The sequence below is a fragment of the Vipera ursinii genome (genome assembly GCF_947247035.1).
Source record: "Vipera ursinii genome assembly, chromosome: 4".
Lineage (NCBI taxonomy): Eukaryota > Metazoa > Chordata > Lepidosauria > Squamata > Viperidae > Vipera > Vipera ursinii.
The window spans coordinates 14,650,103-14,675,558 of NC_139514.1; the positions used below are offsets into that span (position 1 = coordinate 14,650,103).

Genomic DNA, 25,456 nt, shown 5'->3' on the forward strand with positions numbered 1-25,456 from the left:
GTAGTAAATCTAAGACAAACACATCATCTGCCTGGCACATGTTGAATTTTTATTTCCTGATCTGTTTTTCAGGTGACCAGAACTTCTGTTTCATATGGAGTATTAAGGTGCTTAAAATGATGGTATTTGCCTTCCTTATAAGACCAGTCTACAGATAGAATTAAATCAGCTTTTTTAAATGAAAGACAGAAATTATCATTTAATTTAGAAATAATGTTCAATATAAGAATTAAATGTTACCATTCATCAATCTGAATTTTTAATAATACCTCTTTAAATTACAGTATCTTCTTAAAATACCTTCTTAAATGTCTTCTCTTCTATTAAGGAATACCTTATTAAAGTAGCAGAGCAAGATTACTTACAAACTGCGTGAGGAGAAAGGAAGTTTTCACTAAATAGGTTATTGGTATCAGAGTCAAAAATCCAAATTGCCCTCTCAATATTTGAGGATAATTTGATTATGATTAGAGGATTTTTTAATATAGTTATTTAACATAAATACTTAAGAAAAGCTGAATTGGATAAAAAGATTTTGGGCTGAAGTGAATTTTGAATTTTGGCAAATACTTACAACTCCATGTATATGTGATGGATGAATGACTTGGTCAATATTTCCTTGTTCACATAAGATCAACTAAAATATAGTTTGCATATAGAATGGAACAGACATCATAGATCATAAACCATACAAAGTTTTCATATCACTCAAAGCTCTTTTTTTCACATCCTGGTCTTTCAGTATTGGATTATCAAAGAATGACATCAAGTGGTGATGTGCATGCATGTGTAAAAAAACACCCATAATCATCCAAAAAATGTTGGAATAGAATGCCATCTCCAATGAAATAAGTAACATCAAATACATTATGCAGAATTTTCAAAGATATGCCTGCAGGGATTGGAGATAACTATTGTTTCATGTGTTTATATTTTATGTTTTGCTATTTCAGTTCTACAACTTGATCCATTGAGTTCTTCTCAATGGTCAATAATAAATACTTTCAATATTAGACAAAATCAACTTCAAGAATTAATTTTATTTGTTATAATAATTATGAAGTTTGAATCTTTAAATTATCAGTAAGCTCCATTTTGTATTTTGTGTGCATTTCCATGTCATTGCCATGCAAGAAATATAAATTCAGAATCAAGACATACAGTTTTGTCTTAATTTTAGCACCACGCAGAATTTGCTAACGCAAACATTATGTGGCATCTCTGACTCATTGAAATATATTGATTCAACTTAACCATTTGAAGAACAATTTCCTCTTCCTCCTCCTCCTTCCCTAGTATTCCAAAATTCATAATCCATCTTTTTATCAGATTTTCATGAGAATAACCTGGCAAACCTACATCAGATATTATAGTATAGCCTGGGAAATGATCTGATGGCTCCTTATAAGATTTCTCTGAAAGAGAGAAAGAGATCAAATAACAGTTTTCAAGGAATAAGAATGGATCTCCCAATTTATTTATTTATTTGTTTATAATCAAAAGGAGGAGAAAGATGAGATTTCGTTATGGGGGAGGGAGTCAAATCAAAGAAAATTGAAACTTATTTCTAAGGAGGTCAGAGGCTATTTAGGGTGGTCCGCTCCCTTTTAAATCAAGGGACGGGAGAGGACCCCTTATGAGGACGGGCTGAGGAATTTAGTAAATATCTGGTGGACAAAATTGCTCAGATTCAGGCTGGTCTGGACTCTGACTGGGCAGTATCTGACGAGAGGAAAACGATGAGTTTGGCCGAGAACATTTGGGAAGAGTTTGATCCTGTGACTCCAGATGAAGTGGACAGGATCTTGGGGAAATTAAGTGCCACCACGTGTTTGTTGGACCCGTGTCCCTCCTGGCTGGTCTAGGCCTCTCGGGAGGTTACACGAGGCTGGATCCTAGCAGTTATCAATGCCTCACTAAGTGAAGGGTACTTCCCTGCCGCCTTGAAAGAGGCAGTGGTAAGGCCCCTCCTTAAGAAACCTGCATTGCACCCAGCTATTTTAAATAACTTCCGTCCTATCTCCAACCTTCGCTTTCTTGCAAAGGTCGTTGAGAGCGTGGTGGCACGGCAGCTCCCTTTGGTCCTGGAGGAAACTGAGTATCTGGATCTGTACCAATCGGGTTTCAGGCCCAGGTATAGCACGGAAACGGCATTGGTCACGCTGGTGAATGATCTCTGGCGGGCCCGAGATAGGGTTTATTCCTCTGTCCTGGTCCTATTAGATCTCTCAGCGGCTTTCGATACCATCAACCACGGTATCTTGCTGTGTCGTCTTGAGGGGTTGGGAGTGGGAGGCACCGTTCTGCAGTGGTTCTCCTACCTCTCCGGCCATTCGCAGACGGTGTTGGCAGGGGGGCAGAGGTCAACCCCTAGGCCCCTTAGTTGTGGGGTGCCTCAGGGGTCGGTACTCTCACCTCTCCTGTTCAACATCTATATGAAGCCGCTGGGAGAGATCATCCATGGCTTCGGGGTGAGGTATCATCAATATGCTGATGATACCCAGCTTTTTAATCTCCACCCCGAACCAACCCAGTGATGCCCTCAATGTGATGTCCCATTGCCTGGAAGCAGTACAGATTTGGATGGGAAAGAACAGGCTCCGGCTCAACCCGGCCAAGACTGAGTGGCTTTATGTACCGGCATCTCGTTTACTCCAAGAGGTTCCATCTTTAGTTATAGGAGGAGAGATCTTACCTCCCGTTGATAGAGCAGGCAATCTAGGCATCCTCCTGAATTCACGACTCAGTTTTGAAGATCTTATTGGAGTCGTGGCTAGGGGGGCATTTGCCCAGATTCACCTGGTACGCCAGTTGCACCCCTTTCTGGACCGAGATGCCCTACGCACAGTCACCCACACACTTGTTACCTCCCGTATAGATTACTGCAATGCTCTCTACATGGGGCTGCCCTTAAAGACCACCCGGAGGCTTCAGCTGGTGCAGAGTGTGGCTGCATGGGTAGTGATGCGAGCACCCTGATACTCCCATATTACACCCCTCCTGCGTGAGCTGCATTGGTTACCGGTTGCCCTCCGGGTGAGATTTAAGGTGCTGGTACTTGCCTTTAAAGCCCTACATGGCTTAGGCCCGGGATACTTGCAGGACCATCTGCTGCCGGGAACGAATTCCCATCGCCCAGTACGCTCACACAGAGAAGGCCTCCTCAGGGTACCGTCGGCTAGACAATGTCGGCTGGCGACCCCCAGGGGGAGGGCCTTCTCTGTGGGAGCGCCAGCCCTGTGGAACCAGCTCCCCCCTGAGCTTCGGATGGCCCAAGATCTCCGGTCCTTTCGCCGCGGCCTCAAAACACTCCTTTTCCTCCTGGCTGACCTGGACTGACAGGGGTTTCAATTATGTTTTTAATTTTTTAACTCTAATTTTTAATTTATTTTAATTTTAATTTATTGTACAGAGGCCTTTAATTTTATCTTAACTTCTGTATTTATTGTATGTTATTTTTGTTAGCCGCCCTGAGTCCTTCGGGAGATAGGGCGGCATATAAGTCCCAATAATAAATAAATAAATAAATAAATAAATAAATAAATAAATAAATAATGAAATGCCAATTCTGGTGTCATCATGGTGCCTTAATCACTTCAACACCCAAAAGTTGTAAATAGCAGGGTTAACTGGCAGATAATGACTTCATCATAGCATTCCATGAGGATGCCAGTTTACAATTAATTTTACCCTTCATGATTTTTTCCCCTCCTGTATTTTTGATTACACTGTGGTGAATGCTAGATAAGCTTCAGTTTAAAGATTCCTTTCTGATATCTATAGAAGGGCGGGTTTTGGTGAACACCCTTGTGTGATCCGTGCAAATATGCGGACACTCTCTGAGATAAGAAATCTAGCAGATAGCTATCAAAATATAATCTATGTATCTACAGTAGCTGAGTATTTCTTAAAGAAAAGAAAAGAAAAGAAAAGAAAAGAAAAGAAAAGAAAAGAAAAGAAAAGAGAAGAGAAGAGAAGAGAAGAGAAGAGAAGAGAAAAAAAGAAAAGAAAAGAAAAGAAAAGAAAAGAAAAGAAAAGAAAAGAAGCTTATGCTACATGAAGCTATTGTAACAAAATCCTGTAAGTCTGAATTTGCCTTGCCCCTCCCTGTTTTTATCTTTAAGAAATCTAGGGAGGGTCAACTCTAAGACACTTCCTCAAATTACATTTCTCCCCCAATTCCAATTTCTCTTGTCTGATCATTTTCTTGGTTGCAGCTCTTCCTCCTATTCCTCAAGGTTATTCTTACTGGCCATTATAGATAATTAATGCCTCCATCCAAGGTTGGACAAGTGAAACATTTTGTGTTTGTGAACAGTAGCAGTGGGTTTTCTATTATAGAACCAACCTTGACATTTCTATATTTAGAGTCAGAAGTGACAGGTCTGTCATGGAACTGGAGTGAAGCTGCCTGAAAGCTAATATTGGGTGTTAAAAGTTCAGCAACATGGAAACATCAAGAGGAGAAGCTGAGATAATAGAAATGGAAAATATGAATATAAACACGGATTGGAAGTCTCTATGATAGCGCTAGCAAAAGGCAGTCTTTAACAGCCTCTACCAGCTCTCTGCTTTTTGATTGTTCTTCCAGTGTAGTTGTGAGGAATTGCATGCAGAATACGGAGGGAAGAAGGCCTCTAGTTCAGCATGAGGGTACATGTTAGATCTCAGTGAAATATATATATATAGAGAGAGTCATCCCAAACAAAACCTTTGCTTCATATCCTGAAGAGCTGCTAGCAGTATTGAGAATATTAACTTACACGAAGGGTGGGCTGGTGTGTGGAGGAGAGAGGGCAATCCTAGTGATGACAAATGTCAACCATTGTGAAATACTTAATGTATGATTGTCAGTTATCAATGGCATCATGTGTGATTCAAAATTTTTATTAATTTTAACAAAGCATAAAACACAAAAAAATATAAAGAAAGACGAAGGTAAAATAGGGAAGGAAAAGGGGAAGAGAGAAAAGTGTAGGGTAGAGGGGGGGGAGGAAAAAAAGCTTTGACTTCCAACTCCTTTTGATGCAACATGAAAATTCAACTTTTTACTTTTATATAATAGTATATACTAGCCATTTCTATAACACCAAACCTATCTAATCAGCAAAACCCAAAATCGAACGTTCTTTTTTTTTACTTCTAGCGCAAAGTCCAAAAGCAGTTTTCAAGTAGAAACAAAATTAATTGTGTTCTTTTCTTTAATCAAAGTAGTCAATTTAGCCATCTCTGCTAACTCTATCAACTTTTGCAGCCATTCGTCCATTGTGGGAATCACAGTGTCCTCCTTCCATTTTTGTGCACAAAGTATTTATTCTTGCTGCCCTTAGCATGTATAACATCAAAATTCCATTTTTCCCCCAAGGTTTTTATCCATTAGGCCTAATAAAAAAGTCTCTGGTTTTTCTTTATGTTCACTTTAAGAATCCTGCTCCAGTATGTCTTTGCTTTATCATATGTCCACCATAAATGATAAAAAGTTCTTTCTTAAATTCAATCATTTCCTTAATAATATCTGCAACAGCCTACAATCACCTACAGATGTCTAGCATCCTGACATGGATAAAGTTAGCCATACATGTTCTTTTTAGCTCATAGCACCCTGAATGTAGGAGAGAGAGAGCATAAATTCTCATTGAGAAGGAGGAGGAGAAAGCTGGAGAAAGTGGAAGAATTGGGCATGTCTAGTTTAATGAAGAGAAGGACAAGCAGCCTTCCAGTATGTAAGGGGCTGCCACAAAGAAGAGAAGATGTCAAGCTATTCTCCAAAGCACCTGAAGGCAGGACAAGAAGCAATGGATGGAAACTAATCAAGGAGAGAAGTAACCTAGAACTAAGGAGAAATTTCCTGACAGTTAGAACAATTAATCAGTGGAACAACTTGCCTCCAGAAGTTGTGAATACTCCAACACTGGAAATTTTTAGGAAGAGACTGGACAACCATCGGTCTGAAATGGTATAGGGTTTCCTGCCTGAGCAGCGGGTTGGACTAGATGATCTCCCACATCCCTTCCAAGTCTATTATTCTGTTAGAGTCTTCTGGGAGATGAAACAGGAGAAATGGAGTGATGACTATCAAGTAAAAATGGATGCTAGGCAGTGTTAGTTGCTGAATTTATGGGTAAGAAGAAAAAGCTGGGGAAGACCACAGGTAATATTTACAAAAAAGAAAAAAGGGGAAAAAAAGAAAAAGAAATTGGAGAGGACAACAAAGAACAATTCTACCAGATGACTTTGAAGGGATTGTTAAAGAAAGAGAAAGAAATCAGATCTGGGGGAAAAATGCCAGAGACAGAAGGTCACCTAGCCAGTACAATGAGACATAGATCTATCTGTGTGATCACTGAGAGACAACAATGATTTGATGGCACATAATTAATCAATCAATAGCTCTCCTTTATATTTACTCAACTCTCAAAATTGCATACATATACAATAGGTAATTGTACAAAATGCTTAGCCAGGTTCAAACTTCTAGTTAAGGTAGAGAGAGAGATGGGACCTTGCAGGACAAGGAATTTATTTTATTTAGCTGTAAATAAATCTCAGCTTTGTGTTTGACAGAAAATAAAGTTAAAACTAAAAGTTGCTTTAATGTGCTGATAAACAGAGAGAGAGAGAGAGAGAGAGAGAGAGGGAAAGAGAGAGGGAAAGAGAGAGAGAGAGAGAGAGAGAGAGAGAGAGAGAGAGAGAGAGATCACACCCCATGGATCCATAAAAGCTTGTGATAGTCTTACTACATAATTGTAATGTTTGTATGATCTCATCATGGCACCTGTCCTCATCTTGCTATCACTGAGAGTTGTTGTGGTTTTCTATGGACAGAGAGCTTTTTTTAGACAACCTTTCCAATGTTTCTTAACCTCAGTATAAGATGGACAGACTTCAACTCCCAGAATTCCCCAGCCAGCTTTTCTGGAATTCTGGGAGTTGAAGTTCACCCATCTTAATCTTGCTAAGGTTGAGAAACACTGCTTGGGCTACTTATTCCAAAGAACAGTACTACTTTCTCCTGCTTTTATTAGTTATATATTTGTTCATATGACTCTCTGATCACTAGCCAACCTATTTTGGCCCAGTTTGTTGGACAAACTTAGCTATACCTAGTTAACTATTGTGCGCAGTCAGAAAGCTGAATTAACTGAATGAACCATTGTCAAGAATCAAGAAGAAAAGTAAATGTGCACAATCACCTGCTTTATTCCCATTTTCTGAGTGTTGGAAGTAAATGCTGTGATTCAGTGTCAGCCTGTGATACCAGCAGCTGAGTCTGATGATTCTGAAGAGGAAGAGGAGGGGTTTGGAGAGCCTTTGGTGTCAGAGGGAGGCTCTGATGCACTGCAGAACTCTCAGCCTGGCCCCTCCAGTCATGTTCCTCATCAGACTCAGCCGTGTGAGCACAAGGTATTGGACATAGATGATTCACAGCTGCATCTATTCAGGGACGCTAGGAGCAGGAGGCAATCCAGCAGAGTAGAACAGAGAAAGGCCCTGAGCCAACTCAGTGAGAGGAGGAGAAGGCAATGAGAAGCCACGCCTTGGGACTGCTGATAAAAGGGGAAGGTGTGGGAGGTGCTGGTTGCTGAAGGCAACCATTTGAAGATCTTCTGCTAGAGTCCTGGTCTGTTATTCCTGTTTAACTCTTGTTTGAACTTTTGATTTCTTTGTAAATAAATTTGGTTGGGTTTTTCCAGCCTGTTGACTATAAAAAGGGGTTGTCCCTGACATTCAAACAGGGCCAGTCGTAGGCTGGAACAGAACAGTAAAAGGTATATTATTAGCAGGGCTTTTTTTTCTCATAGAACGCTCAGAACGGAGTTCTGGCACCTTTTTTGGATGGAACCTTGTAGGGTAGGCAAGGCGGGTTGTATGACGTGTGTGAGTTCCGGCACCTTTTTCTTTTACAAAAAAAGCACTGATTATTAGTTTGGCCTCCTGACCTTCTGATGGGCTTAATGTTGCCATAGTGATAGAAGGAGAAACTTTTGAGGCCAGTTATCCTTACTTTGGGGGAAGGGTGTTAAAGATATAAATGGGAGGTAAATGTCTTCCATACCCATCCCTTTAGCAAGACTCTTCTACCGCCAGATTTTGATGGCAAAATGGCTGAATTTCCAAAATAATATTTTAGAACAATATCAGGTGGAAATAAGAATAGAGGAATGGCCTCTTAGAAGGCTCATATTTTCATTCCTAGACTTATTTTTTCGTACTGAATAAGGATGAGAGAGAAAAAATACACCACTCAAGCTTGATAACAGGGGCCCAGAGGACTACAGATTGCTCAGTCCTTCTTTCAGTTCTGGAAATATGAGATGTGTTTTGCTTTTCTGTCATCTCCTGGAAGTAAAATTAAATACAGTGGTTTCATATGGCATTTAACATACGGCATAATATACTTCTAAGTGCTGTTCAGAAAAAGTCCATGCAATGTTAATACTAATTCCCTCTTAAGCATTTGTCATATTTTATTGCTTCCTGTTCAGCCTAGCTCAGTGATTAGTAATAAATTTCTCCATAGCTAATCTTTAATCCTTGAGTTTTGATTCCTCACACTAGGAGTTAGTCAGATTGCAGAACACCAGCATCAAATGGAGATCTTATTCGGTGTAAAAATCCTTTATATCTACATTTGCTGAAAATATTTATCCATAGCTAAGCATGCATATTTTCCAAATTTATTAGAAATAATAATGACAAATAAACAAATGTCTTGGTAAAAAAAAAGCTTTTCCATAATTATTGGATATCTGTCTTGCTCCACAGAGAAAAGTACTGAAATTAGATATGTTCCCTTTTTTTCAAATGTGTGTAATGTGCTTTCTTGGTTGGAGTGGTCTTGCCACAAGAGATTCAAAGTATCTGCCTCTTTATTTTACAGAGATCATCTATAGCTGGGTATTTAATGCATTCCCCTCCTTTGTGGCAGAAGATAGCAGGCGTTTCATCTCCCAGGAAACAGGCAACCTGTATATAGCCAAGGTGCAACCGTCAGATGTTGGGAGTTACATCTGCCTCGTGAAGAACACAGTGACAAATGCCAGGGTGCTTAGTCCTCCAACCCCATTAACACTTCGAACTGATGGTAAGTTAGCTGTTTCTCAAAACTGAAATATATTGGGGTGGTGGAAAAGCTGTGTAGAAGTATAAAGGCTGTTGTCCAGGTCATTGTTCCATGACGGCCATGGACCTGAAGCAGGTTATTCTGGGCCCAACTCACGGGGGGGTCACACGCTCGATCTGGTTTTTCTATCTGGATGGTGGTTAGATGATCTTGGGGGGGTTCTCCAATTAATTCACCCCTGTCATGGACCGATCATCATCTCCTGCGGATGGTCTTCCATTTTGCCACTCCCTGTCGTGGGGTTGCTGAGCCAACAAGATGGTTCCGCCCTAGACGCCTTATGGACCCTGAGCGGTTCCAAATGGCGTTTGGGCCCCCACCTGCCTCCTTTGCTCACAGCTCGGTCGATGCCCTAGTGGAAGCCTGGGAAAGGGCAGCCACAGAGGCACTCGACCAAGTTGTACCCATGCGGACCTTGACCCGACGCAGATATCAACGGGCCCCATGGTTCTCCATGGAGGTCCGCGAGATGAAGCGTCAGAGATGGGGCCTAGAGAGCTGTTGGAGGTCCAGCCGATCTGAATCCGACTGGTTACGACTAAGGTCATTTACAAGAACTTATCTCGCAGCGTTGAGGGTGGCTAGGTCTAACCACTTTGCCACCCTCATCGCATCCACAGATAATCGCCCGGCCGCCCTGTTTAGGGTAACTCGCTCTCTCCTTAATCAGGAGGTGAGGGAGGAACCCTTGCAGGGTCGAGCCGAGGAGTTTAGTCGATTTCTGTTGGACAAAATCGCTCGGATCCGGACCGGTTTGGACTCCGACTGGGCAGAGTCTGACGAAGAGGATACGGGCGGCCTTGTCGATTTAATTTGGGAAGAGTTCGATCCTGTGACTCCTGAAGAAGTGGACAAGATCATGGGGAAGCTGAGCTCCACCACGTGTTTGTTGGACCCGTGCCCCTCCTGGCTGACTTATGCAGCCCGGGATGGGACACGAGGCTGGCTCCAGGCAGTGATTACTGCCTCTTTGAGTCAGGGTAGCTTTCCCGCCGCCTTGAAGGAGGCGGTGGTGAGACCCCTCCTCAAGAAGCCTGCCTTGGACCCGGCAATTTTAAACAACTATCGTCCGGTCTCCAACCTTCGCTTTTTAGCGAAGGTTGTTGAGAGCGTGGTGGCGCAGCAGCTCCCTTTGTTCTTGGATGAAGCTGATTACCTAGACCCATACCAATCGGGTTTCAGGCCTGGGTACAGCACGGAGACGGCATTGGTCGTGCTGGTGAATGATCTCTGGTGGGCTCGGGACAGAGGTTGCTCCTCTGTCCTAGTCCTTTTAGACCTCTCAGCGGCTTTTGATACCATCGACCATGGTATCCTGCTGCGACGTCTCAGAGGGTTAGGAGTGGGAGGCACAGTTCTCCAGTGGTTCTCCTCTTACCTTCTGGGACGTTTGCAGTCGGTGTTGGCAGGGGGGCAGAGATCGACCTTGAGACCTCTCATTTGCGGAGTTCCTCAGGGATTGGTTCTCTCGCCTCTCCTGTTCAACCGCTGGGTGAGAAGCCCGCTGGGTGAGATCATTCGTGGTTTTGGAGTTGGGTATCACCAATATGCTGATGATACCCAGCTTTTTATTTTGACCCCAAACCACCCCAGCGATGTCCTCGACGTGATGTCCCGTTGCCTGGAGGCGGTCCGGGTCTGGATGGGGAGGAACAGGCTTCGACTCAACCCTGACAAGACTGAGTGGCTGTTCGTGCCGGCATCCCGGGAAATTCCAATTATTCCATCATTGGCCATGGGGGGTGAGCTATTACCCCCCGTAGATAGGGCCCGCAACTTGGGGGTCCTTCTAGATTCACAGCTCTCTTTGGAAGAGCATATTGGAGCTGTGACTAGGGGGGCCTTTGCCCAGGTTCGCCTGGTGCGCCAGTTGCGGCCCTATCTAGACCGGGATGCCTTGCGCACAGTCACTCATGCGCTCGTGACCTCTCGTCTAGACTACTGTAATGCTCTCTACATGGGGCTGCCCTTGAGGTCCACCCGGAGACTCCAGCTGGTGCAGAATGCAGTCGCACGAGTTGTCTTGGGAGTTTCCCAATACTCCCATGTTACACCTTTGCTCCGCGAGCTGCATTGGCTACCGGTTGCTCTCCGGGTGAGGTTCAAGGTGTTAGTGATGACTTACAAAGCCCTTCATGGCATGGGGCCGGATTACCTACGGCAACACCTGCGGCCGGCGTCAACTTCCCTCCGTCCAGTGCGCTCCCACAGAGAGGGCCTCCTCAGGGTGCCGGCGATCAAAGAATGCCGATTGGTGACCCCCAGGGGGAGAGCGTTCTCTGTGGGTGCGCCAGACCTTTGGAACCACTTACCTGTTGAGCTCCGGATGGCCCCCGACCTTCGCTCCTTCCGGCGTGATCTCAAAACTTTCTTTTTCGAACAAGCTGGCCTGGTCTGATGGGATGGGGCTGGGTTTTTATAAATAGTTTTAATGTTAATATGTATTAATTTTATGGGCATAATGTTTAATGGCTTTTTAATTTTTGTATTCTATTTTTATTGTGTATTGCCCTGTTCACCACCCTGAGTCCTTCGGGAGAAGGGCGGTATACAAATTAAATTATTAAATTAAATTAAAATTAAATTGTTGTCCTAAAGAACTAAAAGGGAACTGGACTTTCTTGGTGGGTTTTTTTCCCTTTGAAAGAGGAGTCAAAGAGGTCATCTAGGTTAAAACTGAATAGTCCTCCCTTAACACATGGGGAAGGATACAACAACACCTATTTCCTGTTTAAAACACAGTCAGCAGACCCAGAAAGGTTCCAAACCCATTTGCCCTTTAATTCAGGTGACTCTGAGGATACAGGTAAACCCCCAGGTGGCCTCAATGACTCTCAGAGTACTATGACCAGATAAGTGCAAAAAATATAAAATTCTTCCATTCCCCACCAGTCACTTAAAACTGAAGAAGCTTCTCGGATGAGAAGCAAATCATTTTGACTATTATTTCTAAGCAAAATTGGAAAATGGTGCAGCATTGCAAAATTTTACTTACTTGGATAATTTTGAGAATGGAAGTAGAAAACCACATGGAAATTAGTAATAACTGGTAGTTTTGATGGTTGCATCTTTAATTACCAGTTACTAAGGGAAGAGTTGGCTGAGTTTTTGTTGAATACTGAATACTGAGTGTTGCAGAATGCTGGACTAGACTGGCCTTTGGTCTAGAAACAAGCATTAAATTGCAGGACTGCACATAAGTCCAGATTCAAAAGCCAAAATTTGATTCAGATCTTGCATGGCTGTGCTTATAGTATTTTATAAACTCCCAGAGGGAATTTATAAAAGGGTAAAAAATAAATAAGGATTTGGAGGCTAAACCATACAATGAATGGTTGAGGGAGCTATGTATGTCTACTATATGGAAGAAAAGAATTAGGATATAGTCATGAGACAGTATTATCTGTCAAAGAGGATACATACAATTGAAGTTCAACTTATGAGCATTCTTAGTGCTTTGTTGATATTGGTTGAATACTTTGTGAAAATAATAAGCAAATATTTTAAGGCAATCATGTCAATGCTTGCAAATGGTACATTTATCAAACAGTTTTTCACAAAAATGAAGAGACCTAATTTTAGAAAAATCCAATTATATAATCCTTTCGGTGACCTTGAATTTTCATGGCTGACAACTTTCTTTCTTGATTTTGTTGTTGTAGTCAATGCAGTTAGGACTTGGTAGTTTATGACAAGAATGCTGATAAGACCATATCTATATATTTATCTTCATTGAGATGACTGAATTATATTATAGTTTTATATCAAATCCTACAAGTATAGACATTCGCTTACCTTTATATTAATCTTTTATTTCTTTAGAGCTGTGCCTCAAAGGGAAACTTATCTTCTTGATATGAACCAAATTAAATAAAAACATCAAGAAATCCTTGAATGGATTCCGAATAAAATGAATGCCTCATTTATGCAGATGTCCTTGACAATCAGTCATTTCTTACTATTCAATTTCTTTTTGTGCAGACCTAAAAACAATTTAAAATTCTATCTGAAGAGATAAAAAGTTTCATCAGAAAAAAATGGATCACGCATGATTTCATTAACAGCCTTTTAAAATGAGTTAGACACTCAGAAGAATTATTTAATAAGTGTTTACAAGCAATTTCAAGAGCATTTTAGCAGACTTTTGGAAGTCCCTGTTACCAAACTGGAAGCAGTTAAAATGCCTTCACTTAAAACAAACAAACAAACAGGAAAAAAACCCAGACAATTTGCAAAGGATATGGAAATTCAAATGTGGTTGAGCTTACAACATTTGCTGTTTGATCATAAAGTGCACTTTTCAAGTTCATATATTTTTATGAGATCGTTTCCCCATTCTGGAATGTACCCAATAAACTATTTCTTTCAAACTAAGCAATAAAGACACTAAAAGGTTGTTTTCTATGGTTTTCAGTCAACATTTCCCAAAGCTATGCAGAAAGATACATCTTTCCATGATGTATGGGGTCTTCCATGGAGGGAGGGAGGGAGGGAGGGAGGGAGAGAGAGAGAGAGAGAGAGAGAGAGAGAGAGAGAGAGAGAGAGAGAGAGAGAGAGAGAGAGAGAGAGAGAGAGAGAGATTTCAGACATTCAGTTAAAGTGCACAATGCAGTTATTGGTTCCATTCAACATGGAGCTCCAGAGCCTTCAGTTCTTTGCATCTTTTATCCTGTTAACCATTTGGAGAAGAGACAGCAAGCTAAGTTACCTTGTTTGTCCCTCCCTTTAGCTCTGCTTGATTCTCTGCCAGTTCTCTTTGTTTCAAGTAGAAAATACTTAAGGACCAAATTTAAAGTCAAAATTATTTTATTAGCTAGCTTAACTTTATGTGACAGTATTAGTTATTGCTAATAACAATTCCTTTACTGCTTCAGCTTCAGAATAATCCTTCCCCAGTAAGAAAGAGGTCATCAGCAAATATTCTTATGCTGCTAGCTTTGGATTCTCCATATTGGAAAATTTCAGAAGCTCTGAGTACAAATTTGTGTGAGGCTTTGCCAAAGTGGTGAAGTAGCTTGCCTTCTTGTTCAACCCATTTTGTTGAATATCAAATAATGAAACAAAAAATATTTTTTTCCAAGAGGGGGGAAAAATGCCATGTGATAGGTAGATAGAAATTCTGCTTTAATGTCTGTTCAAAAAATTGGAGTCTATTCATAGTTTTTTCAGAGAGTTTGACCCTAGAATATATGTCAAGTTTAAGTTTTCCTAGCAAATGTCCTTCCCGGAAAGACATTTCCAGACTCTTGCAGTAGTGTCTCCATAGTCCCAGCAGCCACATGACAGTGCTCATTAGTTTGCGCTGCATGCAAGATATTATGATATTGTAATGCAATCAATTTCATGGGCTGCATTGTTTTGCTTCCCAGCAGAGGTTTAAAGACCTCCCCTTCCACAATAATAAATTCCAACTGATAGACCTCTTGGGTTGCAAAGTTTAATTCTGCATTTCCCCATTATTTTTAGAGTACGCTTGTTAGAGATAAAGACTACCTGGCAACATGGAGCAATAACTCTCCCTACAGGGATGAAACACTGTGATAGCACACTACAGGTGGTGCACAAGTCCAAATAATAGTGAACAGATTGCAAGCAATTCAGTGAGTTACATCCACCTAACTAGTACTGTTTAACATCTGTACTTCAAAGCCTGGGACTGCTACACTGAAGCTCTGGGCACCATATTATAAGCACAATTCAAAGAACTGAAACCGGTTCAAGGGAGGAGAATGAGGATGATCGGGGGACTTGAAACTCAGTGCTAGGAAGATCAATTCTAGGGAGTGGAAATGTTAAATTTTGAAAAGAAAAGGCTGGTGCCAGGAAAGGTGTCTTAAGATAAAGGTAAAGGTTCCCCCGCACATGCGTGCTAGTTGTTTCCAACTCTAGGGGCCGGTGCTCATCTCATTTTCAAAGCCAAAGAGCCAGCGCTTGTCCGAGGACATCTCCATGGTCATGTGGCCGGCATGACTAGATGCCAAAGGCGCACAGAACGCTGTTACCTTCCCACCGTAGTGGTCCCTATTTTTCTACTTGCATTTTTACGTGCTTTCAAACTGCTAGGTTGGCAGAAGCTGGGACGAGTAACAGGCGCTCACTCTGCTATGCGGCACTCGGGATTCGACCCGCCAAACTGCCGAACTTCTGATCGACAAGCTCAGCGTCCTAACCCACTGAACCACTGCGTCCCTTGTCTTAGTGCTCTTCAAATACCTGGAAGGATGACAACCAGAACATCAAAAGCTGTTCTCTATCCTTCCACCAGATAAACTCCAAACGAACAGATCTCAGTTTTAGGAAGACAGATTTCATCTCCCACTTTAATACAGAGGGAAAGTGCCTGTACGGAAGGTCGAAGCAAAGATGGCAAGATACAGTAAATGCAGACATGAAAAATGCCCCAGTTGGACACAGATGTTGCATCTGATTGTGCAAGATGACGCTTGTTGAACTGAAAAGCACACCCTCCATCTGCAGGGGAAAAATGTTAGGAGGAGGAGGAGGAAGAGGATGATCATGATGATTTGTAAGAAGACAGATTCTGACTGAATGTTAGAAAAGTGTAATCACAGTGAGATGCGTTTGACAGTAGAATCAGTTGCCAGTAGAAAGAGTAGGCTTCGCTTCACTAGGTGCATTCAAATAGGGTCATTGATTAGGGGCACTGTAATTTATATTCCTGTACTGAATTGGGATTGGACTTGATACCTAAGTGGACTCTTCTGACTCAATAATTCTACAGTTGTAGAATAATAGTTCAACAGGTTGAGGGCCTCAGCCTGCCCCCCCCCCTCCATTTCTATTCTAAATAGACAACAACGAATGCCTTTCATTCTGTTCTGCCACTGGCAATTTGGAACAAGATCAATTTTTATAAGCTGAGCCATCTTGGCTCTGGCCAAAAGAAGAATAACAACTTGGAAGGGACTTTGGAGGTCCTCTAGTCCAACCCTCTGCTCAAACAGGAGACCCCACACCATTCCAGACATTCTCCTCTCACCCACAGCCTCTGGAGTCAAGCTGCCCCATGGACCAATTCTTCTCACCATCGGGAAGCCTATCTCTAGAGACAGTGGTAGGATTCAAATAGGTGAACAACCAATTCTCTGGGTAGATGCTGTTTCTGGAAGTCCATTCTGGGCCTGGGCAACAAAAAATTAAGCTACCTCAAGCTACCAGTTCTGTCGAACTGCCTGGATCCCACCACTGCCTAGAGATGTCAGGGAGTCCAGACCACCAGCCAAGAAAAAACTATAAATAACATTTATTCACTCTTTGTTTGTATTTTATTCCATGTCTGATTAAGTGCTGAATCTAAGCCTTGACAATTATTCCTCATAACAATTTTTGGAGAGTTTCAAGCGATCAGGAAAATAAGTAAACAAATGAACAAGCAGAGTTTTCTCAAGCATCTAGGTCAGTGGACCCTGTTAAGTTGGGACAGCCAGGAAATTGCACAAGTATAACATGACCGAATTTGATAATCAGTTCATAAAGGAAAGTATCATATTTATCTTTAAGCGTTCAAATGTTCTGAAGGAAAGAGGCGACATAGAATAGTGGTCTAGAGTTTCCACATTTTTTTTCCTACAAACTGCTGATAAAATGCATAATGGTAACCATTTCTTTTCTTCAGCCTCAAGCTCTTCAAGTTCAATTTACAGCCTCTAATTGCTTTATATATCAATACAAACAGATTCCCTTTCCCTGTAGATAAAAGCGTTTCTAAAGTAGAAGTGAGAACGTTTTTTTCTGAACTCACTCCAGCTTTCAGCTCTAATCAACTTTAAGCAGCTATGTGAGTGCAAATATAATTAGACATATAATAATTCTATGATATGTTAACTATTCTCATTCTACACTTGCCTATTCTTCCTAATGCTTGAGTTAATGAAGGCTTACAAATGTTAATGGCAAGATTTATGCATTCTCTGGTTCATTCCACTGATCTTGATTTAACTGGTGATCCTTTGGCAAATAAAAGCTTCCATTTTGATGGGTAGCTAAGGTACCACATCAATCCTCTTTCTCTTCACCAATTGTCCCCAGAATCTTAGCTTGAAATGCCTCATAGACTATGGAACACTCATGAACTAACAAGCCTTTAACAATGCACTGCCTAATCTATTTTTAGGATCACTAAAAATCCTTTCCCTGGACTGAAACAATTTTCCAGTCAATCCATCTTCAATAACCACGAGAGTTCTCCACTGTGTGGCCTTGGTGCTCTCTGAACTTGACTGTTTTCTTGAAGACATTTCATTACCACACTACGTAACATCATCAGTGCTAGAAGACAATAGGTTTGCTCTCAGTTTATATACAGATGCTTACCCTGTCAGTGTTGGTGGAGGCAGAAGTGTTCCTGGTGGTTCCTTGATTAGACTGTTGTTTATTGTTGGATGATTTGTCTGAGTTGGTAGTTCCTTGATAGGTATATTGAGTTGTCTACATCTGAATTATTCATTTTAGCTGTTAGCCATCACTTCCATTTCCACGCCTTTCCATTGATAAGCTTTTTCTCTTCAGAATCTTTCTGAGTGGTTTGTTCATTTATATACATACTTTCTCTTTTACCACTCCATATGTGCTTTTCTCCTTGTGAACTATTTCATATCAGGATCTAAATAAGCACTTTCAAGGACCTTCTGAGAAAAGTTTACAAATTGCTTTGTTTGGATATTTGAAGGAAATCATGAACAATTAGTTAAGAAGCTAGCAAGCTCATCATGCAGAGTTTTTACAGTGTTACATTTTGTATGAACTGGCTCCAAACACACCATCCTGCAAAAGAAGTCAAATTTATGGCGTGTGTTAAAGAAAGCTACCTATCGCTTATTGAAAGCCCCATTATCTGATCTATTGAGTTTATTTGATTGCAACTGACAGCTGCCATTGATGAATGAGAAAGGACTTTGATAATCTATTTGGTAATGATATGTCAAAAGATTTATATGGTTGCACAACAAGATATTGGTCATGCAATGTATGATAGCTCATTCACCTCAGTTGCCAGAGAAGATACTTACATGTGCTTCCCGCTATGATCAGCTTTGAACCTGGGGAAACATACTAGCCATGAAATGCTCTTTCCAATTCTTCCTTCAGCTCTTTAGGTTGACAGGATGCTGAATTACATCCTCCCAAATACCAATATGCAGCAGCTTTCCAGACATGAAGGCAGGTAGAAAATTAAATATTTGTTTAACTCTCCACTTGTATGCTTTGCTCCTATTGTGTTTCTTACTGTCTGACAGCTTTCCCTGTAAACCTGGCCTAAGATATACAGCAGGCTGTATGTCATTCATGATCCCACCAAAATGATCTCTTTATGAACAGTGTGCATTACATGTAGACACATGCACCTGCTGCCAGCGTCAATTTCCCATCGTCCTGTGCGCTCCCATAGGGAGGGCCTCCTCAGAGTACTGCCAGTCAAGGATTGCCAAAGGGCGATCCCCAGGGGGAGGCCATTCTCTGTGGGCGCGCCTGCCTTATGGAATCAACTGCCAACGGAACTCCAGACTGCCCCCGACCTTCGTTCATTTCGCCGGGACCTAAAAACCTGGTTCTTTGAGCTATCTGGTCTGGACTGAGGGGTTTAATGTTTTTAAATTGTGATTTTAATTTTTTGCGGCTAGACTTAATTTAATTTTATTTTAATTTTATATTGTATTGTTTTTAAATTTTGCCTTGTAAACCGCCCTGAGTCCTTTGGCAGTAGGGCAGTATATAAACCGAATTAATAATAATAATAATAAGCTGTGAAGTAAATGACATTTGGCTTTTTATTGATGAAAAAGCCGTTTTGGCCCTGTTTGGTCATTATTATAGAGGAAAGGCTGACATGGCTGTACTTCACACACTATTTTGCGCGAAGCATAAGCCACCTCTGGGAATGTACCTTTTTCTTGTTTATTTAACTCTTTCTGTGCTAACTGGGTGTAAGAGATTATCAGAACAACCCACAACTGAATGAGGGCAATGAGCCCTGCATGCAGTAAAGAATAGACATGGGGTAGACAACCTCAGGTCTTATGACTGTGGACTTTAACTCCCAGAATTGGAGTGGACTTCAACTGTGGACTTCAACTTATGACTGTGGACTTCAACCAGCATGGCTGGCTCAGGAATTCTGGGAGATGAAGTCCATGAGACATAAAAGAGCCGAGGTTGCCTACCCCTGGGATAGACCAAGATTTTATGACCATCCAAAGAGTTTAGGAGGAAAATATTTTTGTGCTTCACCAAAATAGCCACCAGAAATTTGAAGGAAAGAGCAATGGAAAATGCCTATTGATTTTTGTTTGATGAAAAGCATTAAACACCAGAGCCTGGGTCAAAGCGTGAGGTGTGGCAAATGTGCTTTTGGAATATGGGAAGCTGCAGAGATGAAAACATGGAAAAGATGTTTATCAGACCGCAAAGAGCAATCTGGGAAATTTAAACCATCTTCTTATATGTGAGTCATCAGTCTAATGGAGCCAGTGAAAACAATGAGTTAAACACGTCTCTTGTTTGTTTATAAGACTAAAACGTGCCACGTGACGATAGTAAGCTAATATGAAGACTAACATGTTTCCAATGAACCCCTTTTTTAAAAGGTCCTTATTTTTACAGAATGCACCACAACAACAACAACAAAATCCATACTGCATTCTATATGTATATGACATTGTCATAAAGCTCTTGGGGTTCCTTTTGCTTTTCTTTCCTCCTTCTATCTCTCCTTCTCTTCCCCCAGTTTCTTCTGCTTCTTATTTTCTTCCTATTGATGGATAGCTGAGGATGAGATGGTTAGTGTCATTGACACAGTGGGCATGAGTTTGGGCAGACTTAGGAAGATTCATTGGAGGACAAGGGGGCTGACATGCTATGGTCCATGGGGTCACAACTGGTGCAAAATTCTGGCTGAGAAACCCAACAAAGCAAAACACCAGAGATATTGCAATCTAAAATTTAATGTAAACTTTATTAAGCATTAGCAAACTGGCCATATAGAAAGAAAGCTAGCTCTGGGAATATGGTGGGAAACCAATAATTAAAAGAGTAAAACTTTCCCTCCCCTCTCTGACAGTTTGGGTCACTTTGTCCAATTAATCTTCCGGCAATTGTTATGGGAAGAAACTTCGGTTCACCAAAACATCTCATCAGCTTTGGCTCTCATGCTGATAAGGAACACCTGTGGATCCCAAACTCTCACCTCTGCTCCCATAACCATAGGAAAGCTAGAAATACTATGGCAGCCCTAAAGACAGTAAAGTTCGTAGCTTGACAACTGCATCCCAAGGAGAGAAATTTTGGTTTACCATTTTATGCAAACATGATTTGTAAGCATTAGCTATTTGGATAATAAGATTTCGCTGGCTGAACTAATTAATCAAGACAAACTAGGTAACCTGGTTACCTCACAAAGCCAAATCACATTGAGGACAAATGATTTATTGTTCCTTGTTAGGCATATGGTGTTAGCCTACAATGTTGGGTTGAAAATATATTAACCATAATGCTATGTCTTTAAGAAGTTAATTGGCCAATGGGTGTGTAAGTGTTCTCATGGCCATAAGAGGAAGCTAGGAACGTAGCTTTTTTCTCTCTCTGAATTCACTGATCTCTATTGTTACTGTTTTTGCTCTGCTGTTGGTTTACTACTGTTGTAACCTGAACTGTGTATTTGACCTCTGGACCAGTAAGAAGACTTTGTAGTTTTGGATTACTCTTTGGACTGTTGCTATTGTTTATGACCTGGACTGTTTATTTTTTGACTGTGCATTTTTGTTCTTACACCACCTCAAAGTAAAATACTTTTTGCTTTTAGAACTCAGTGTACTCCTGTGTGTGACTTTTACTGCTCTCAGTACCCTTCCTTGTCTGTGCAACTCTTTGGTAGCACAAGGAGACCTCTGCACAACAAATTCCTTAACACTGGTTATGGGCCCAGGCCTGTACTGAGAGTTAGTACACACTGTATTCCTAGCTGAGTTTGTGTTAGCTATTTGGTGTAAAATGGCACAGGAACTGTTGTCAGGCATCTCCTGGATAACTCGGTTGGATGGGACAAACTATGTTTCCTGGTCCACGAAATGCTGCTTGCTTTTGCGCAAGGAAGGACTATGGTCTGTTGTAAATAACCCACCAGATACTACTGCTTGGGATCCAGATAACGAAGAGGATGCAAAGAAGTTAGATGACTTTAAACGTAGCAATGAGAAAGCTCTTTGCATTATTGGACTAACACTGAATGACCAGCAGCTTGTCCATATTCGTGGTGAGGAGTCTGCTGCTAGGTGTTGGGATGTTTTGCGAAGGCTTTATGTTCGAGACAGTGTGGGTGCACATATACACCTTACACGTAAGCTGTTTAGGGCTCGTCTGCAGAAGAATGGAGATATGCTGACCCATTTAAATTACATGAGGGCAGCTTTTCAAGAGCTTCATGAAAAGGAGCTGATTTTTTCAGAGTTGCATCAGGTCTACATTATTCTGTCATCGTTGGATGAGAGTTATGATGGGTATGTTTCTTCTTTGGAAGTCCTGACCAGAGAGGAACTGACATTGACCAACATTACTGGGAGACTGCTGGAAGAGTCCAGAAGGAGGCGTGACAGAGACCAGCTGAGAGAGACACAGCCACGAGAGGAGCAGCAATTTACCACTGCTTACAACGTCAAGAAATGTTATTCTTGTGGGGCTAGAGGGCATATGGCCAAATTCTGTAGAAAGGGTAGAAAACAGAATGTAAATAGCAGTGGGAAGGCTAAAAAGGGCATTGGTTTGGCTGTTTCTGATGAATCAACATCCAGAAATAATGAATTGTGGGTTGTTGATAGTGGGGCTTCACAATGCATTACTAAAGAGAAAAAGAGGTTTATTAATATGAAAAACAGCAACCAATATGTTTCACTGGCAAACAGTTGGAAGATGAAGGCCTCTGGTGAAGGTAATTCCTATTGCCCATGCATTGATGAACAGTTACCTATGTTATATATACCTAAACTAAGATTCAACCTGTTATCTGTAAGGGAATTGGTTAAGGTTGGGTTTGTGGTAACATTCAGAGGGGAGCAATGCACTATTGAGAGGAATGGAACCTGTGTAACTGCTAATTTGAAAGATGGTTTATTCTTTCTCACAAGTAACCAGGTTAGTACAGTTAAAGCTAACTCAATATGTGAGAATAAGAAGCCACATGATGAATGTATACATTTATTGCATAGGCGGTTAGGGCATGTAAACTTTAACTCACTACGTAAAACAGTTGAGTTAGTAGGAATTAAACTGAAGCCATGTAGTAAGTATTTGAATTGCAATGCCTGTAATCAGGAAAAGAGCAAGGCAACTCCTGCAAACAGGTTAAACAGCTTCAAAACAACTGTACCTTTGGAAGTTGTGTTTGCTGATTTAATTGGACCCATGAAGCCAAGTTTAAGAGGGTCATGTTATATTTTAAGTATCCTTGACCACTACTCTCGATATGGTTTTTGTTATCTGCTTAAGTCAAAGGCAGACACTTTCCAACAATTTGCAAACTGGCTGAAGTTTGTAGAGAGAAAAACAAAGAGAAAGGTTCAGTGCATAATTACTGATAATGGTACTGAATTTACAAACAAGCGTTTTGTTGATATGCTAGAATCTGCTGGCATTGAGCATAAACGTTCAGCCCCTTATAGGCCTCAACATAATGCATTTGTTGAGAGACATGGGCAAACGTTACAAGCCATGATGAGAACCATGTTAAGAGATTCTGGCTTAACAGATAGACTGTGGGGGGAGGCAGCAAAATGTGCAAACCATGTTTTGAATATAGTTGTTAATACTTCTACTGGTAAAATACCATATACAATATGGCATGGTAGAAGACCAAACCTTGATTACCTGCACATGTTTGGCACCCCAGCTTGGGTCCACATTCCTGCACAACTCAGGAGTAAAGGCCAACATAGGGCTAGGCAATTATACTTTGTAGGTTATGAAGCTAACTACAGATCCTATCATTTCTGGGAACAAGGCACAACTAATGTATATAACAGTTCTAATGCAAAATTCCTTGAGCACGTTGGTTGGGATAGGTTAGAGCAAGTAACTGTTAATACTGATCCTCTAGTGTTTGAGGACTCCTCTGATAACGTAACTAGTAATGATAATACATCTCCTGTAAATATAAAAGATGAAGAGGAGATAGGGGAGATAATAGATGAATCAGAGGAAGGAGAGGAGTCAGAAATTCAAAGCCCTGTAGTTCCTTGGCGTTCAACGCGCATCAGATGTCCACCTGATCACTATGAAGCTAGTGTATGTCAAGTTAGTGTAGAGCCATCTAACTATGATGAGATCAGGATGTATCCTGAAAAGGAACAGGCATCATGGAAAGCTGCAATGAACAGGGAGTTGAAGTCTTTGCAGGATCTTAAGGTTTATGAGGAAGCTAAACTGCCACCTGGTGAGCAAGCTATAGGTTGTAAATGGATATATAAGATAAAGAAGGGTGTAGATGGGACCGTAACCCATAAGGCACGTTTGGTTGCACAAGGTTTTGCCCAAACTACTGAGGATTATGACGAGGTGTTTGCACCCAGTCTGAGGGCAACTACTTTAAGTCCATTAGACAAAAGCACATAAGCTTATCTACAATGGAGGCTGAATTTTCATGTCTATCAGTGTTATGTACAGAACTGCTAGTGTACAAACAATTATTGTTAGATATGGGTTTAAATGTAAATGATCCATTTATTGTGTATGAGGACAATCAAGCTGCGATAAAGATGGCTAATAATGCTGCAGTAAGAACAAGATCTAAACATACTGATCTTTGTTATGTAAATGTCAGACAATGTGTCAAAGATAAATTAATACAGCTAGAGTATTGTTCATCTGATGTAAATATTGCAGACCATTTTACGAAGGTACAAAGTGCTGTGAAACACAATGCTAATTGTGAAAGAATGTGCATAAGATTGTAAGAGTTATATATTATTCTACCCAAAGGGGAGAATGTAAGGCATATGGTGTTAGCCTACAATGTTGGGTTGAAAATATATTAACCATAATGCTATGTCTTTAAGAAGTTAATTGGCCAATGGGTGTGTAAGTGTTCTCATGGCCATAAGAGGAAGCTAGGAACGTAGCTTCTCTCTCTCTCTGAATTCACTGATCTCTATTGTTACTGTTTTTGCTCTGCTGTTGGTTTACTACTGTTGTAACCTGAACTGTGTATTTGACCTCTGGACCGGTAAGAAGACTTTGTAGTTTTGGATTACTCTTTGGACTGTTGCTATTGTTTATGACCTGGACTGTTTTTTTTGACTGTGCATTTTTGTTCTTACACCACCTCAAAGTAAAATACTTTTTGCTTTTAGAACTCAGTGTACTCCTGTGTGTGACTTTTACTGCTCTCAGTACCCTTCCTTGTCTGTGCAACTCTTTGGTAGCACAAGGAGACCTCTGCACAACAAATTCCTTAACATTCCTGATGTACTTCTGTCATTGGAAGGTGAATGTTCATGAACAGCTTCATCCACTACTGTAAATACAGATTTTACTGTAATCACTTTAAATGGGTGAATATAAAAGAATTGTTCTTGAAATGAGATTATCTTTGAAGTATGTACCATCTTTTTTTAAATGATTACCTTAACTTGTACATTTTTAGGAGAGGACATGGGTTTATTTTATCTTTTTTGGTCTTTGGTAGTAGCTGTTTCTATAAAGCATGTGTTAAGGAAAAATTGCAGCTATAGGAGCTACTTCACATGGAAAGGAGAGGCACCCTAAAGATTTCCAAATTCATGCTTGATATAGAGACCCCTTTTTCTCTCTCTTTTGCAATATTAAAAGTGATGCCCTCAAATTCAAAGAAAGAGATTCAGAACTGAAACATACAAACAGAGATGCCTATAAACATACACACAAATATATTATAAAGTTAAAGCTTAGGTACTAAAGTTGATCTTTGGTACATAAAAAACTAGTTACAGCTTTGGATTTGATACATATTAGTTTTGAAAAGCAAAATTGTTTGCAATTTTATATTTTTAAAATAACATGTATATGTTATTTAATTTTTTAATTCTAAATACTTACGTTATATATTTTGTTGTTGTTGTTGTTGTTAGCTGCGAAGTCGTGTCCGACCCATCGCGACCCTATGGACAACATTCCTCCAGGCCTTCCTGTCCTCTACCATCTTCTGGAGTCCATTTAAGCTCATGCCTACTGCTTCAGTGACTCCGTCCAGCCACCTCATTCTCTGTCGTCCCCTTCTTCTATTGCCCTCGATCTTCCCCAGCATTAGGCTCTTCTCCAGGGAGTCCTTCCTTCTCATTAGGTGGCCAA

General features: G+C 40.9%; 1 protein-coding gene across 1 annotated transcript in view; it reads left to right on the forward strand.

Moving 5' to 3' along the window:
• Positions 1-25,456, forward strand: part of CNTN5 (contactin 5) — a gene marked incomplete at both ends in the record, with an annotated part of 284,514 nt that overhangs the window by 72,973 nt on the left and 186,085 nt on the right. Inside the window, one exon of the mRNA XM_083362597.1 lies at positions 8,882-9,085. Within this exon, the coding sequence (XP_083218723.1) occupies positions 8,882-9,085 (204 nt within the window). The remainder of the gene's footprint in view (positions 1-8,881; positions 9,086-25,456) is intronic.